At 38.8% G+C, this 18,854-nt stretch overlaps 1 protein-coding gene across 1 annotated transcript in view; it reads right to left on the reverse strand.

Moving 5' to 3' along the window:
* Positions 1 to 8,362: 8,362 nt before the first annotated feature.
* LOC127452162 (5-hydroxytryptamine receptor 3A-like) overlaps positions 8,363 to 18,854 on the reverse strand; it is a 30,688-nt gene continuing 20,196 nt past the window's right edge. The window contains exons 6-10 of the mRNA XM_051717443.1: positions 16,447 to 16,616; positions 15,846 to 15,973; positions 14,669 to 14,879; positions 10,074 to 10,238; positions 8,363 to 9,129 (exon numbers count right to left, since the gene is read on the reverse strand). Coding sequence (XP_051573403.1) covers positions 8,843 to 9,129; positions 10,074 to 10,238; positions 14,669 to 14,879; positions 15,846 to 15,973; positions 16,447 to 16,616 — 961 coding nt within the window. The 3' untranslated portion in view covers positions 8,363 to 8,842. The remainder of the gene's footprint in view (positions 9,130 to 10,073; positions 10,239 to 14,668; positions 14,880 to 15,845; positions 15,974 to 16,446; positions 16,617 to 18,854) is intronic.

The following is an 18,854-nucleotide window of genomic DNA, read 5'->3' on the forward strand; positions in this document are numbered from 1 at the left end:
TGAGAATGGAGTGTTGAGATCTTTTGAAAATTTGGTTCAACATTTTGGGATTCCCAGATCTCAGTTTTATAGGTATTTACAGCTGCGCCACTTGCTCTGTACTATTTTTGGGAGTAGCATACACCACCCTAAAGTGGCAGATACTCTGGGAATGGTGATTATTGCATCAGTGTATTACACCCTGCTAATTCAGAGTCTGGGGGACGGAGCTTTAACTTCTATCAAGAGATTATGGGAGAAAGATTTAAACTTGGTATTGGAGGATGAAGAGTGGGCTAGGATTCTAAAAAATAATTGTGGGGTTTAAATGTTGATTCTATGTATATATATATATATATATATTGCTTTTTTAAATTTATTATAGGAATCAATAAAAAAATGTATTTACAAAACAAAACAAAAAAAGAATCCAGGCCATTTTTCCTCATCGAAATGTATTGTAACTGAAAGGCTATCCATCTTCTCCTTATTCCTGACATACTTTAAGTGTTCCACTGATCACCTCCGCCTCTGACAAATTCCTCTTGACTGACTCAACAGTCACATCTGTGGGAACCCCTGTTATCACTCCTCTTATCCATTTCTTATCTTCCATTACTGAACTGACACTTTTACTCCCATTAAAGATTTTAATCCTAATGCTGCTTTTGCTGTTTTCTATCCTCACAGAATATCATCAATCTCCCATCTCGCATCATCTTAGCACTTTCGATCTTATCAACCACTTCCTTCAATGCTTTAGTTACTATTATAGGTTTTAAAGTATTTACTGACTCTGATACAATTTTATCATTACCTTGTACTCTTCCTTTTGTTTTCTGACCTGTCGATTTTCTCTTTTGCTATCCATTCCAGAAGCCTTACTCCAGATATTCTTCCTTTTTCGATTTTTCATTGAAGTCCAGTTGCTATTTCTACAACCTTCAGATTCCCCGCCAAACAATCCATCCTCCATTTCCGAATCACTTCAGATATTCACGCCATTACCTTCCATCTCCTCTCCAGTCACAACCCAGGTCTGAAATTGTGCATCCTCATTTCCTTTCCTTGCTTCCTTTTCTCATTTCCTTGCTTCACCCACTTAGGAAACGAGGAAACGACGGAAGGTAAGGAAATGAGGACAGAGGAATCAAAGGAAGATGTTTTGGTAAAATGGAATGTCCTGCTCACTCATGCGTCACTTCAGAGCGCCATCTCTGCGCAGCTGCATTACAGTGGAGTACTTTTCATTATATGAAACTTGATAAATTGATATTTTCATTATAAAACCTAATAATTCAAGATGCACAGTTAAAGTATGTGACAATTATGGTTTATTTAAACCGCAAAGGTGAAGCATGAATTAAAACTGTTGTGTCAGATGTGAAGGGAGAGGAGAATTTGTGCGTGCGTCAGGTGCTTCGACCAAAAAGTCTTCCGCATAGGAGGCTCCTGTGTTTCCTCGCTCAAGCGTCCTCAGTAAGCTTCCTCTGTCCTCGCCTCCTTGTGGTGCATTTAGCGAATTGATACGTCCTTCATGATGGCGGACTTTGATCAGTTTCCAGGTCACGGGCTCGAGGATGGAGGAACGAGGAAATGAGGAAGCTAAATTTAGGAAATGAGAAGCACCCCCAGTGTTGCCAACTGCTGCTCTTCCGCCGAAACTCGCACACTCGGATCAATTCCACCCACATGTCCAAACACAGTGGACTTGCTGAAAATATTCTGGATAGTACTGCTGGCAATGGAGTTGCCATGGCAACCAACTGGACCTAACCCAAACTGGAGTAAAGATGTTTGATACTAGTTTTAAATATAAATGTTAATGTTTTTATGGTAGAATTACTATTTATTTATTTATTGCTAAACTTTTAAACAGAATGAAATAGTAAAAAAAGTATCATGTGATTTAGCATATGTTTATGCAATGAGTACACAATATGTTTTTGGTGATCTTAATCTCAGTAACCGTCCTGTTATTTGACACTTTCACTCATCGATTAAAGTAATCATGGCTGACTGTGAATACTACATTTCTACAATGGCATCTGAAGCTGAAAACTATTGATTTTAAATGATGCTGTATCCAAGCCTCTAGGTGTCAGTGTAAGTTCAAGATGACACAAAGACAAAAGTTACTGAGTGCACCTTTAAGTAGTACTTGAATATTGTCGTAGCTCTATGAGTGCTCTGGAGTAATCATAGAGTGCTAAGAGCATTGAAACAGACTTGTGCAGACACCTGCAGGACAAGTGCAAAAATACACTTAATAGAATTTAATGCAATCAATGTATAGATTCTTACACTTTATGCACTATACAATGTGACCATGATACTTTAAACATTTTGTTTATTTTTTTTTTATATAATGTAATTATATAAGTCTACTTATAAGATCAATTATACAGTGCATCCGGAAAGTATTCACAGCGCTTCACTTTTTCCACATTTTGTTATGTTACAGCCTTATTCCAAAATGGATTCAATTCATTATTTTCCTCAAAATTCTACAAACAATACCCCATAATGACAACGTGAAAGAAGTTTGTTTGAAACCTTTGCAAATTTATTAAAAATAAAAAACAAAAACAAAAAAATAACATGTACATAAGTATTCACAGCCTTTGCTCAATACTTTGTTGAAGCACCTTTGGCACCAATTACAGCCTCAAGTCTTTTTGAGTATGATGCTACAAGCTTGGCACACCTATTTTTGGGCAGTTTCTCACATTCTTCTTTGCAGGACCTCTCATGCTCCATCAGGTTGGATGGGGAGCGTCGGTGCACAGCCATTTTCAGATCTCTCCAGAGATGTTCAATCGGGTTCAAGTCTGGGCTCTGGCTGGGCCACTCAAGGACATTCACAGAGTTGTCCCGGAGCCACTCCTTTGTTATCTTGGCTGTGTGCTTAGGGTCGTTGTCCTGTTGGAAGATGAACCTTCGCCCCAGTCTGAGGTCCAGAGCGCTCTGGACCAGGTTTTCATCAAGGATGTCTCTGTACATTGCTGCATTCATCTTTCCCTCGATCCTGACTAGTCTCCCAGTTCCTGCCACTGAAAAACATCCCCACAGCATGATGCTGCCACCACCATGCTTCACTCTAGGGATGGTATTGGCCAGGTGATGAGTGGTGCCTGGTTTCCTCCAGACATGACGCTTGCCATTCAGGCCAAAGAGTTCAATCTTTGTTTCTCATGGTCTGAGAGTCCTTCAGGTGCCTTTTGGCAAACTCCAGTCGGGCTGTCATGTGCCTTTTACTGAGGAGTGGCTTCTGTCTGGCCACTCTACCATACAGGCCTGATTGGTGGAGTGCTGCAGAGATGGTTGTTCTTCTGGAAGGTTCTCCTCTCTCCACAGAGAAATGCTGGAGCTCTGTCAGAGTGACCATCTGGTTTTTGGTCACCTCCCTGACTAAGGTCATTCTCCCCCGATCGCTCAGTTTGGCCAGGCGGCCAGCTCTACGAAGAGTCCTGGTGGTTCCAAACTTCTTCCATTTACGGATGATGGAGGCCACTGTGCTCATTGGGACCTTCAATGCTGCAGAAATGTTTCTGTACCCTTCCCCAGATCTGTGCCTCGATGCAATCCTGTCTCAGAGGTCTACAGACAATTCCTTGGACTTCATGGCTTGGTTTGTGCTCTGACATGCACTGTTAACTGTGGGACCTTATATAGACAGTTGTGTGCCTTTCCAAATCATGTCCAATCAACTGAATTTACCACAGGTGGACTCCAATCAAGTTGTAGAAACATCTCAAGGATGATCAGTGGAAACAGGATGCACCTGAGCTCAATTTTGAGTGTCATGGCAAAGGCTGTGAATACTTATGTACATGTGATTTTTTTCATTTTTTATTTTTAATAAATTTGCAAAGGTCTCAAACAAAATTCTTTCACCTTGTCATTATGGGGTATTGTTTGTAGAATTCTGAGGAAAATAATGAATTGAATCCATTTTGGAATAAGGCTGTAACATAACAAAATGTGGAAAAAGTGAAGTGCTGTGAATACTTTCCGGATGCACTGTATAGGCCTATATTTATTATTGAATGTATACTTGTATATAATTTAAAATAAAGGCTCCCTGTATCATCCACACAAACAATCACATCAGTTATCACCAGAAAATCATGCCATTACATTCACCTGAAATCTCACTGTCACTAGTGTACCATGTTATTAACTGTATTCACACAGCGTGTTATTATTTGACTTAATTGAAAATAAAAATGTAAGTTCTGAAATATTGCACAATCTACAATGTTACGTTTTAGGTTCAACTCAAATCTGTATCTTCTATACAAGATATTATTAACAGCAATACATTAACAGTAAATTAATGTAAAGTAATTAAAACAGCCTGAATATATAAAAAATACACTGAACTGAAAATAAATTAAGAGGAAAATACCAGTACTCACATTTCTTAAAGGTGCAGGTTGTAAGATTCAGAAACCCTTGTTATTAATGACACCTGTGGCTGTTAAGTGAACAGCAGCCAGCTACCTTTTGCTTGTGCTCATGCTCGTGCACACACTCCATAGCAACGCGAGCGAGCAAGCATCCAAAACAATGACGTAATGTACAAAGAGACAACGTGATTCACCGGCATCATGCTGACAAATGAGGTAGCATAATTAAAATTACACAGTTATGATTGTTTTACTACAAACTTTGAGACTGTAATATTATATTTGACTCTCCAGTGCTGGAACAGGGCTAAAACAAAGTGTGGATATAGGTCTGACTATGCGAGACTGTAGTTTGAAGTAATCACTTTTCTTTGCATGATACATTGACTGCATTTATACAATAGCCTATGTCGGCATTAGCTAGCTAGCCAGATTTATCAATAGCTGTTAGCTAAATTTGGTGGATGATGACAGTAGCTGTTTATAAAATAGACTGTACATTATAAATATGTTGACACAATTCAGTATTGATGTTATTCCATCACAACTGTCATTTTGATATATCGATGCGCTATTGTTTTATAATAATAGAATGTATATATTTTCTGTATAACCAAGTTACGTTACACTAATGAATGGGTCTTTTTGCATTATCTTGAACATTGTCTAGCATTCATTTCATGTGTTATTGTAGTTTACCTTGCTGAATAATTACAGATTAACATTTTTTATGTCAGTTACTGTGAATCCACATACCTCAAATATGGAATTATATATAAATAAATATAAAAATATTAGTTTCATAATATTTCATTGTTTTCATTTCAGCAATCCAGTTCAGAAATATATGCAGCTCCAATAGATGAAAGCAATGACAGTGATGATAGAGGAAGAGGGAGGGTGAGAGGAAGGGGTATTTGCTTAAATTTATCCTGTATACCTGACTATTAGTATAAAGAGAAGATCGTTTAAATTATTTGAAAGTTACGAGAGCAAGGTAGCTTGCAATTTGTCAGTGTTAGCAGGCAAGATCAAGTTAGCTAAAATTACACAGATCAGTCCTTATGGCACTATATTTCACATGCTTTGCAGTTATGTAAGCTTACCTGTCCAATAAGAAGAACGCCAATTCAAGGTCGGTTTTGATCCCCAAAACAAAGGTCCCTCCAGGTATCAAATGCCCTGCCGATGTTCACTCTAGTTTTCGCTCGACCACGATCACGTTCCCGCTTAGTCAGACGGGATTCAGTAAATAAATGTTTTTTTGTTTTTTTGGCTTATTCTGAGTTTGTGTAGGAGTCGGTGTTGTGCTGGGAGCCGGACGTTTACTGGATTCCATCTCTAAGATAACGTTACCTAGTGTTGCAGACTGTCTGTTGTCGCTGTTGAATAGCGGAAGAGAAGCACCGAGGCTCTCGGGAGTGCACATAAACGTCACATCCTTTGGATTTTCCCAGCAAAACTAACCCACTCCTTTCACATGAAAATCAGTCTACAGGCTTTAATAGGCAACCTAGGAAGTCCGGGAAGGGTTCATTTTTTAAGTTGCCTTACAAGCCGTTCACACATTGGCCAAAAAAAAAAAAGGTGAATATTACATGAAAATTGTTACATACTGCACCTTTATGTGTATTTATTTAAATGATATTTAAACAGTAGACTACATGCACATACTTAGTGGCTGTTCCATGTTTTCACTTTTCCTTCTGAAGTAATTTTTCTCCGATGTTGACATTTTCAAGTTTGCATTAGAACAGTTGGTTAGTCAAAAATCAAACTTTGTATAAATAAAGCTTTGATTAAAAAAACAATGTGTCTTATCACTACTTATAGTCTATTATTGTTATTGTTGATATTTAATCTATTTTCATTCATTAACGTTCATTAAGTCAAAATTTGCATCACTAGTGAATTCGAAACCACATGTATGATGAACAAAACAGTGATTGTGTAATTAATAATAGATTGTTCTGTACAAAATTATTACAAAGTCAAATATTTAAATATGTAGTTAATTAGTTTGAGTATTTAAGATAATAACTTAAATCATTTCCTAGCGAGGTAAATTATAAGTATTTATAAAGTTAAGGGCAAACTATATTGAAATTACAATGACGAGTAACGCTATACTGTCACATTTCAGCACTTAAGATGCATCTTTGCGCATTTGTGTTAAGTGCAGTTTGGTAAACGCATGTGAAAAAGAATAACTTTCATAACTTAGCACGCAGAGAACACCCATAAGAGCTAAGATCCATCATTGTTGGGAAACCAACACAGTCAACACCAATAACTTCTATTTTTGTGTGATGATCCCTGCTACTAGGTGTCAGTATACACTGATGAGCCAAAACATTATGACCACCTGCCTAATTTGCTGTTGGTCCTCCGCGTGCCACCAAAACAGCACGACCTGCTGTGACATGGACTCTACAAGACCCCTGAAGTTGTCTTGTGGTATCTGGCACCAAGACATTAGCAGCGGATCCTTCAAATCCTGTAAGATGTGAGGTGGAGCCGCCGTGGATCAGACTTGTTGGTCCGGTACATCCCATAGATGCTCAATTGGATTGAGATCTGGGTAATTTGGAGGCCAGGGCAACACCTTGAACTCTTCATCATGTTCCTCAAACCATTCCCAAACAATGTGTGGAGTGTTGCAGGGGGTGTAAGGGGTGTACCTGGTCTGAGACAATGGTTAGGTAGGTGTCACGTTTCAAACTGACGTCCACATGAATGGCCAGACCCAGGGTTTCCTAGCAGAACATTGCCCAGAGCATCACACTCCCTCCACCGAACTGTCGTCTTTCCACAATGCATCCTGGTGCCATCACTTCCCCAGGTAAACAGCACGCACATACATGGCCGTCCATGTGATGTAAAAAAACCTGGGACTGATCGGACCAGGCGATCTTCTTTCACTGCTCCAAGGTCCAGTTCTGATGCTCGCGTGCCCATTGTAGGCGCTTTCAACAGGGGTCAACATGGGCACTCTGACCTGTCTGCGGCTATGCAGCAGAGTGCTATGCACTGTGTGTTGTGACACATTCCTTCCCGTAACATCATAAAAATGTTCTGTGACTTGTGCCACAGTAGACCTTCTGTCGGTTCGGACCAGACGGGATAGACTTCATTGCCCTCGCACATAGATATGCCTTGGGCACCCAACACCCTGTCGCCGGTTTGTGGTTTGTCCCTCCTCGCACCACTGTCGGCAGGTACTCACCAATGCTGACCAGGAGCACCCCACAAGCCTTGCCATTTCAGAGATGCTCTGACCCAGTCATCTGGCCACAACAATCTGGCTCTTGTCAAAGTCACTCAGGTCTTTACTCCTGCCCATTTCTCCTGCATTCAACACATTGACAAGGAGAACTGATTGTTCGCTTACCATCTAATCAACCCAGACCTTGACATGTGGCCTTGTTAGGAGATGATCAATGTTATTCGCTTCACCTGTGAGTTGTCATAATGTTTTGGCTCATCGGTGTAAATCTGATTGTTGGGGTAAAAGATTAATGCCATGGGGGAAAAACCTGCACCACAAAATTTGTGCACCTTAAAAATCTTTTCATATTTTAATCATGGGCTTGCAAAACAGCACTGCACTGAAATTTCTCATACTTTCTTTTTGTAGATAATTTCAGTGTTAAGTGTGATTAGATTTTTTATATATATATATATAAACTTTATACTTAAAGAAATTTAACATTTCATATTTGTATATACCATTAATATCTCCAATAAATACAGTCAGCAAGGAAGCCCTGGCCAAACATGCCCTAAAACAAATGCTAATTGCCAATTCATTAATATGGAGAAAATGAGAGAAATGTCCATTAGATTTGGTTATTTCAAGGAAGAAAACCACTCAATTCACAGCAGTCATTTTATGTTATTTTATTCATTTATAATAATGTGTACTGATGAATCCTTCCCAATGACAACAGGAACATTTGGTCTATTTTGATTTCATGCAACTTTAATTAAATCATACAAAAAGCACAGTAAAATGTCACAATTTTTTTCTTTTATTTATTTATTTTACAATAAAGTTTAAGACTATCCATTACTGTAACTCAGTATAGCAGATTAATACAATAAAACTGTATACCTCATAACATGCAGAAAGTGTGTGGATTTAATTAGACAGTAAAAAATTACAAGTCACACAAAAATAAATAAAAGTAAATAATTTATGAGCTATTAACTCATTTTATTTTAGTTAATTACAGTATAACCACATGTTTTGTAGAGTATATTCTGTGTGTATTCTGTATTTATGCCTTTAAAACATTGATCTACTTATGATTAAATCAATATGTAATATATGAACCATGTCTCAGATTATGACCTTATATAAATTTCCATAAACCTCAGGTTATATTCACAAACCAAAACAACAGACCAGAGCTGAGCTGAGCAGATCTATTGAAACAGTTAAATGAAGGTTACTCTTGGTAGTAGTAGTAGTAGTAGCTGTATGAGTAGTCAAATGAGTAATCTGGAGGCTTAGAATTATCCCAGAAATCTAGATTATTAACCTTACATATGTCTGCTTGGGTAACACAAATGAGAATTATGGCATAAATTATGTAAATGATTAAAAAAAAGCAGAAGCAGCATTTGTCCATGAAGTACGCGAAAGCCATGTTACTCTCCTTGTTGTCATCTCCTTTATCCATGTCCTCCAAAAAAAAGACTATTTTCTGGAGTAAAGAAATCTCTGAACCCATATCTGTTAATGAACACCATGTCACATTTGTTATTAAAATGATAATCAAATTCAATTATAGGTGAAGAGTGTAATTTCTGTAACACAAGCATCACCAAATAGAATTACAAAACAATTAGGGCCAAATTCACTAAACAGTTACAGATACAAGGAAAACCTTATTACAGGTAAAAAAAAGTATATTTCTCAGTTGTTTCCAAGTCTTCACTGAATTATTGTCAGATTTGATGCATTAATACAGACTAGATGTTGCCGGTTTTTGACTGAGAAGCAGATCTGTAAATAAAATTATACTTAACTGTTAATTAACTGTATGCTTGTTATGATTTCTATGCTGATAAATCCACCACACCAGAAATAATTTAACTGTTTTTAATCGCTTATTTTGGTGAGGCAAGTGGCTTATTTTGGGTTTGTTTTTCGAGACCAGGTTGCTTGTTACACTTGTGAGATCTGGCAACACTCCAATTGGTATTTAACCCACCCATTAGCACAGAGTACTGTCATTTTAAAAAGAACATTATTAACCGTTCTTTATTTAGTTCTAACCGGTCACCATTTAGAAGGAAGCAGCAGAAGTTTTGTGTACAGTTTTTGCTCAGAACAAACTGAAATGAAAAACATTTCATTTTTAGTCCCTGTTAACAATACTCGGTGGTGAGTTAAACAACACTTAAGTGTCAGCCATTGTTAATAAGTGGACCGTTGTCCATATGGAGTCTTATCCACTCATCCACTTAATAATGCTTTAATCTTTCCTGCTTTAAGGGTAAAACCAATCAAGTTATTTCTACATTTACCAATGAACCACGGTGTTACACTTTTCACCTTTAATGTTTGCACTTTGTTGTTTGTTTCATTACTTAATCATAACCTAACATTAGCATAATAAAATGTTAGCCCCAAGCCATTAAGCATAGACCCTTTTGTTTGCAGTCATTTCTTACCTTTCTCTTTATCCAGGCAGTCATTTTTAGGATTGGGACTGTTGGACGGATGAACCTTTGAGCGTCTGCATGGCAAAATACTGCCATCTACTGACAGACGTGTGAGCACTATAGAAATCAGCATACTCAGCACCAAACACACCAGACAGAAACTGAAATGATAATCTATGGAGCAAAAAAAAAAAAAAAAAAACAGCATTATATATATATATATATATATATATATATATATATATATATATATATATATATATATATATATATGTACTGACAGCCAAAAGTTTGGAATAATGTACAGATTTTGCTGTTTCAGAAGGAAATTGGTACTTTTATTCTCCAGTGGCATTCAACTGATCACAATGTATTAATAACATGAAAAATGACTATTACAATTTGAAAAACAAATCAGAAATTTTTAAAATCATCACAAAATTAGAACTGGATACTTGGGTGTCATTTCACCCCACACTTCCTGTAGCACTTGCCATAGATGTGACTGTCTTGTCGGGCACTTCTCACACACCTTACAGTCTAGCTGATCCCACAAAAGCTCAATGGGGTTAAGATCCATAACACTCTTTTCCAATTATCTGTTGTCCAATGTCTGTGTTTCTTTGCCCACTCTAACCTTTTCTTTTTGTTTTTCTGTTTCAAAAGTGGCTTTTTCTTTGCAATTCTTCCCATAAGGCCTGCACCCCTGAGTCTTCTCTTTACTGTTGAACATGAAACTGGTGTTGAGCGGGTAGAATTCAATGAAGCTGTCAGCTGAGGACATGTGAGGTGTCTGTTTCTCAAACTAGAGACTCTGATGTACTTATCCTCTTATTTAGTTGTACATCTGGCCTTCCACATCTCTTTCTGTCCTTGTTAGAGCCAGTTGTCCTTTGTCTTTGAAGACTGTAGTGTACACCTTTGTATGAAATCTTCAGTTTTTTGGCAATTTCAAGCATTGTGTAGCCTTCATTCCTCAAAACAATGATTGACTGATGAGTTTCTAGAGAAAGCTGTTTCTTTTTTGCCATTTTTGACCTAATATTGACCTTAAGACATGCCAGCCTATTGCATACTGTGGCAACTCAAAAACAAACACAAAGACAATGTTTAGCTTCATTTAACGAACCAAATAGCTTTCAACTGTGTTTGATATAATGGTAAGTGATTGTCTAGCACCAAATTAGCAATTTGGCATGATTACTCAAGGATAAGGTGTTGGAGTGATAGCTGCTGGAAATGGGGCCTGTCTATATTTGATCAAAAATGACTTTTTTCAAATAGTGATGGTGCTGTTTTTTACATCAGTAATGTCCTGACTATACTTTGTGGTCAGTTGAATGCCACTTTGGTGAATTAAAGTACCAATTTCCTTCCGAAACTTCAAAATCTGTACATTATTCCAAACTTTTGGCTGCCAGTGTCTATATATATACTGTATATACAGTACTGTGCAAAAGTCTTAGGCACAAAAACATTTGTACAAAAACATTTGTCTTTAGTTTGTCCAAAGGAAATATAAATGTTAGCCTCCCAAACATTCCTTTTGCAAATAGAACAGAATAGAAGAACAGGACCCCTGCAAAAGATGGCATGGCCCCCCAGAGTCCCCCACTAAACATTGAGTCAGTCTGGGATTACATAAAGAGACAGAAGCAATTGAGACAGCCTAAATCGACAGCCTAACTGTGGCGAATTCTCCAAGAAGCTTGGAAAATCCTGTCTGCCAACAACCAAGAAAAACTGTGTCTCGGTGTACCTAGGATAATTGGTGTTGTTTTAAAGGCAAAGGCGGTCACACCAAATATTAATTTAGCTTTTTTTATGTTTACTGGACTTTGTATGATGTTAACTGATAAATTAAGAACAAATTAAGAACAAAACTAATAATTCATTTAGATCAGGGGTCGGCAACCTATGGCACGCATGCCAGCATTGGCACACGGAGGGATAATCACTGGCACGTCAGCAACGGCGAGAGAGGAGTAGACTATTTTATTTATATAAATTCTGCACCTGCATCCCAATCTACATCTTGATGTAACCTTCCTCATGATCCCGCAGCATGTTTTCATCAGGTGAATGGGAGGCTAAACAAAGTAAAAATGTGACGAGACTATAGTATACCCAACAGACTCATATTCACACATTACGAGCCAGCAGCGCTTCACTTTCGGTTAACTGCGCAAGTTAATACGTGCCCGCTTTGCTTTGGTCAGGCTGCGCAGATGACAGCCTACATTCCGTGTTTCATTTGTTTCTTTTTGTTTTCAGAACACGTGCTGTAATAAGGAAAACACCACTATTAATCCTTGAGATTTCCAACCCAGCATACAGGTACACCCTCCTTAATCCATGGTAACACTCAAAATTACATTAAATGATTAAAAGAGAAAACATAAACACAAAAATCTAAGTCTCTTCAAAATATAAATTAAACCTGGAAATAAAATTTTAGGATTTTGCAGGTGCGATTCACCGAAAAGGGCTAAAAAGTTGAATGGCTTGTGATGTGCGAATGGTTTGCACGCGCGAGTCTCGTCACACTTTAATAGTGTTTAGCCTCCCATTCAGATGATTAAAACACCTTGCGTGATCACGATTAAGGATTACATCAAGTTGTAGATTGGAATGCAGGTCAGGTGTGAAAAACTTCATATAAATAAAATAGCCTGCTCCTCCCTCGCTATTGCTTGCGTACTAGTGATTACCCCTCTGTGTGATTTTGAAAAATGTATGACATAATTAAAGAAATATTTAAGATTCCACACAATTTTGTGATCAGTAATCAAATGAGCAAATTTGTGACATTAACTGTGTTAACTCATTTTGTACAAAAGGACAGGTTTTCTTTCATTAAAGCACTTTCACAAGATGATCTGTGATAATTCACATGCAGGATCATGATTATATCATAATCATTGGGTTTTGCACAAATTTTTCGCTCAAACTGTTATGCTGATAATATAATTTGTAATGAAAAATAAATGGCTAAATTAGAAAAATGCTAAATAGAAACATTTTCACAAGTGGACTCAAACTTGGACATCGGCACAGCCAATAACCAGGAAAATAAAAAATGGCACTCTGTGTCAAAAAGGTTAAGATTATGCTTTAGATTATGATAAACACCAAGCATAACAATAATCATCAGAGTTTCACATCACGGCCGCCAAGCCAGAGTTTCACGTCATGGCTGCCGAGCCAGAGTTTCACGTCATGGCCGCCAAGCCAGAGTTCCTCGTCATGGTCGCTGAGCTAGTGCCATCTTTTGTCACAGCAACGCCTCAGCCTGCTTCATGCCATGTCACAGCAATGCCTCAGCCTGCCCCATGCCATGTCACAGCAATGCCTCAGCCTGCTCCATGCCATGTCACAGCAACACCTCAGCCTGCTCCATGCCACGTCACAGCCATGCCTGAGTCTGTTCCACGCCATGTCATGGCCACATCTAAGCAGATGGACTTGGAGATGGTTCCCGCCCTTGTACCCACCCTTAGCAGGCAAGGGGAACTTTCAACCCTCCGACCCTGCCTGGACCCTCCGAGCCCTGGACTCCGCCTTGGCCTGTCGGTCCCTCAACATTGCCTCAGCTCTGCGTTCCCTCGGCTCCACTGCTGTCCTTCAGCCTGTTGTCCTTCTGGCTCCTCCTTGGTCTGTCGGTCACCTGGCTTCACCTTGGCTCTCTGATCCTCTAGCTGCGCCTTGTCCCTCCGATCCGTCAGCTCCACCGGGGCCTTCCTTCCCTACGGCTCCACCTTGGTCCTCAGTGCCACCAGCTCTGCCTCAGTCTTCCAATCCCCAAGCTACGCCTTGCTCATCTGAGCCTCTGGCGCCGCCTTGGTCCTTCCTGCCTGCGGCTCCACCCTGACCATTCGAGTCTTCGGCTACTCTCCAGGTATCCAGTTCTCCATGGCTCCGCCCCTAGAGCCTCTCACAGCTCTGCCTTCCATGGCTCCACCCCTCGAGCCTCTCATGGCTCCACCCCCCATGTGCTCCGCCCTATTCCCATGCTCCACGCCCTGCCAAGACATGCCTCAAGACCACCCCCCAGCTCCCTATTGAACTTTGAAAATTATGTCATGTTTTGTGTTTTGTTCATGTGTTGGGGCGTCGGGAGCCACCCCTTAGTGGGAGGGATATGTCATGTGTATTTTGTTGATTCTTGTATTTCATGTCTTATTTTGAAAATTCTAGTTCCTGTCCCTTGTCATGTGATTTCATGTTTTTCCTCCATGTTCATGTTCTTGTTATCTTGTTTAGAGTTCTGTTTGTTCATTGATTTGTTCTCCCATGTCCATGTATTTATACCCTCATGTTTTCCATTGTCCTTTGTCAAGTATTGTTATTGTTCAAGCCAAGCCAAGCCAAGTCAAGTTTATGTTTTGTTTTATAGTCAAGTCGTTTATGTTGGTTATGTTTTGTACTGCACTTTGTAAATAAACTGCATCTGGGTTCTCTTTACTTTATCGTCATCATCATTGCCAGCGCCAGGGCAACATTACATGAATTAATTAGATTACATTTTTTTTATTAACAGCCCTGGTTGAAATCCAATAAGATCATTACCAAGCTGAAAAAACAAGCTTCATGTTTTCACTCACGGAGCAGAGGGCTGCAGTTGCCACCGTTAGGCAGGTGATCGTTGAGGATGAGGAGAAACATGGTGAAGCTCAGTACCAATGTGACCTTAAAAGAGTTGCGTTCTCCTCCTTCAAATGGTAAAGCAAAGCTCACAAGGTCAGCCAGCAATATCAGTGCACTGGGCAGGATCAGGGTCACAAAAGCACCAAAGGGGTTGATGGACAGCGTGACCTACTCAAACATCAAAAGAGTAAATTATGTATATTCATTAAAAGCCATCAACCAGTAAGTGTAGATATGCAATCATTTAGGTTTTTAGAGATCAGTGACCCTGTTTATGCCTGGAATTAACATCCATTTCGAGTGATCCGATCACAGGTGGGCAGCGCTAAATACAGCTGTAAATTGAGTCCACAACATTTTGTGATTGGATCACTCAAACCACATTGAGGTAGTAAATAACCTAGTGTAAACTCTAATACATCCTCATGCATCCTGTACAGCAGCAAATGACCACTTACTCATCTGTCAGATATAAAGTTTGTGGCTACTTGGGGCTTACAGCGGCAGTGGTCGGCGCATAAAAGAGAAGTTCATATTTGACAACAAAATAAATAAAAACTGTATAGTCGCACTCGTCTATTTAAGTGCTATGTGAAATACTTTTATATTCATATTAATATTTATACTACATTAATTCTAGGTGGTGCTTATTCACGACGCAGATATTTTCAGGCCTTATTTTATTATTTTATGTAACATAAATGCAAAAGTGATGGCATTCTCTGAAAAGTTACGATTCTAAGCTTTCAAACGATACCAAATATGCCTTATTTATGTATCCGGGGACTTAAGCGTAAACTTACTTCGTGATATATTGCCCCCTTCTGGACTGGCGGGCGGGTTCATGGATAAAAAGCTTATATGCTCTCTTGAGGTGGATTTTTTGTATTTTTTATTCATGGGGCTTTTTTATGCAATATCCCAACATATACATAAAAATACATGGATGGAAACCCAATTACTTATTTAGTGAGTGATGTATGCAGTCATGAAATCAGGAACTCTCCACTTGAAATCTGAACACAAGAGATGCACTTAAGATGTAAGTTAATATTAGGTGTAAACAGAACCACTGACAAGTTCTCTAAACATAATATTCTCAATCAGAAGTTTAAAATTGAATAATTCAGTTACATGGAGATAATTGCGACTCTCTGGTTGTGATGTATCAGAAACTTTGATGACACTCAAAGTCTGCCACTCTCCTCCAGACCCGCCAACCAAAGATACATTATCAGAGATCTGGAGGTTTAGCGAACAAGCTAGATCAATACAAACAAGAGAACATATAAAACATAAGTTATTCAGATGTAATTTATCACAATCTATTAATAAAAATCACAATCTATTCAGAGAAATTTCTCTGGAATTTCACAATCTGCTTTACAATTAAAGGAATAGTTCACCCAAAAATGAAAATTCTGTAATCATTTAGTCACCCTTTTGTCTTTCCAAACATGTATGCTGTTATTTTTTCCATGCGACACAAAAAGTATATATACTCAATGAATCTATCTGCAGCTTTTTCCATACAACGACAGTTATGATACATTATGTTGTGCATTATTTACAAGCTTGGAGCTTGACAGACGTGGTCACTATGAACTGTTGTTGTATGGCAAAAGCTACTTTTGTGTTCCCCAGAAATAAGTAACAGCATACAGGTTTGGAACAACATAACAATTTTCAATGTTTGGGTGAACTAGCCCTTTAATCATTCTATTTTCAGTCTTACATTTCTGGCTCCATCCATTGATGGCCACAGGGCATTCTCCAGTCACAAAGGGATAGTTAAAAAGGTTGATTTCACAGCTCACTGAGGTGAACAAGACAACTGCATGATCAACAGTCCCATCCCTTCTCACCTGCACATCATTAGTGTATGGCTCCACAGTTGTTTCTATCCTGAGGAGAGAGAATATGGAATCTCAGGAGGGGCAGAAATTAGTAATTTCCAAGTCAATTCATTTATCCAGGGCTTAGGGCAAAAATTCCAATGAAAGTGACAAAAATCCCCCTGAATAAAAATAAATAAATAAAAATCCACTGCCATTCTAGTGATGGTTTAGTGGTGCTGCAGACACTGTAGTGACCTTTATCTGTCAGAATTATCTTTGATTATGGTTAGGTTTAAAGTTATGGATAGGTGTAGGTGTATGGTTGCTGCAGGACTCTAAATATACACATCAACCCTTGCAAAAAATCTAAACTTGCTGCAAATTTGCAGCTCATTATTTTCACATGCGAATGAGCTTTTGATTTGTCGCAAATGTTTGCCAGAAGATTGGCTGGTAGTGGTGAACCTCCAGCAAATCTTTGGCATCAATGGAGAATTTACCGCAAGTTTGCCGCAAAGCTCATTTGCATGTGAAAATGATCAGTGGCGAATTTATGGCAAATTTGCCATGAACTCTCGATTTTTGTAAGGGAAACAGTGTATGGATGTGGCATCCAACTGTTCCAAGACTTCAGGATTTCACTGGTTATTTGGAGGGGGGCGTAAGGTGTAGTGGGTGTGTCTTGTAGTAGTCTTGCAGGATGCAGACAGACCCCTCTCAAATGTAGAGATAATATTAAATAGAAAAAAAATCAGTTGAAATCATTCCATTGGCTAGTTGCTGAAGATGGCACCTGTGAGAATTTATTGATAAAATCTCAAAGAAATGGGAAAAAAGAACCAAAAATTTGAATACAAAATGGCCAAAACATTTGCTGTGACGGTTTGTGAGGAGATGGAAACATTGATAAAGAACTATAAAGTGAACAATTAGAGTAAAAAGAGAATGATTAAAAGAGAAATAGAAAAGGAAGTGTTGACAATGTTTAAAAAAGGAGAAAACTTTCTGAGAAAAATAAAACAAGCAAGAATAAAAAGAAGATACAGCTTGCTATAAAGAAAGGAGAGGCGGAGCAGATAGCAGTGATAGTTCCAATGAACATCCCTCCTCCTCAGATGAACACTCCAAATCCACCAATTGTCCAACCCACTCAAGCTGCACTGGTCCCTACAACTGTGAACCAGGCTGCTCCTGTGCCAATTGTCAATGTCTACACTCAGCAGCCAGGACAAGTGGGATGGAAAAGAAAGCCACCACAAGGGGGACAAAGAGTAAGAGGCAGACCAAATTCTAGTCCACCTGGAGAGTGATGGGGATGTGGAAAAGCTAGACACAACAGACGCAACTGCCCAACCAATCCATGGCAACAGTCTCCTTATGGTGAAGGGGGGAGGAGTTGGCATCAGCCAAGTCAGGTCCAACAGCAAAGACCAGCATATTGGCAAATCCAGTAAATCTGTGGGGGGTAAATAATTTAGGGTTCTAGGGGTGCACAGAGAATCCTACAAGGGAGATTCAGCTTCCAATTTTGACAATAGAAGCTGATCAAGAACCTATGCTGCAGGTTAAAATAGAGGGTAAAGTCACACCCATGTTGATAGACAATGGAGAAACTTACACATGTGTAAATTCAAATTATGCCTCTCATCTCCCCATGTCTGGAAAATTTGCAAAGACAGTAGGTTTCTTGGGTAAAATGCAGCTAATTCATATGAGAGCTCCAGTCAGTCTACAAACCGAAAATAAAAATTTATCTATACCAATTCTTGTATCAGATCAAACTTCTGTCAATTTGTTAGGAAAAGATGCATATGTAAATTGGGATTGCAAATCTGGTGTACTCCACAAGGAGTCTATATTGACACAAAAGGAATTGGGACACAAACGATGGTATATGAGCCAGGTGCAAATGTGTATTGGTTAGGTCAGATAGAAAATGAGGTATGAATGACAATCAGTAACTGGGGAAAGTTTATCAGGTCTCAGATCCCTGAAGCACATTCACCAAAATCAGAATTTCATTGTACAATGTATGATCCAACAAGAGACTTTGAGAAAGAAAAGAAATGGCAGGAAGGAACTAAAGGGAAAAAATCCAGCTGACCTCACAATATATCATAATAGGTAAACAGGGAGCGGCTATGAACATAAACGAATGTTCCTACTGATGCAAAATATTTTACTGTAATTGATCTTTGTTCTGCATTTTCCAGTGTTCCATTAGCCGAGGAGAGCAGACATCTGTTTGCATTTACGTATGGTAACAAACAGTATACTATACCAGAATGCCACAGGGTTTCAAACA

This window comes from Myxocyprinus asiaticus, chromosome 14 (genome assembly GCF_019703515.2).
Source record: "Myxocyprinus asiaticus isolate MX2 ecotype Aquarium Trade chromosome 14, UBuf_Myxa_2, whole genome shotgun sequence".
Classification (NCBI taxonomy): Eukaryota; Metazoa; Chordata; class Actinopteri; order Cypriniformes; family Catostomidae; genus Myxocyprinus; species Myxocyprinus asiaticus.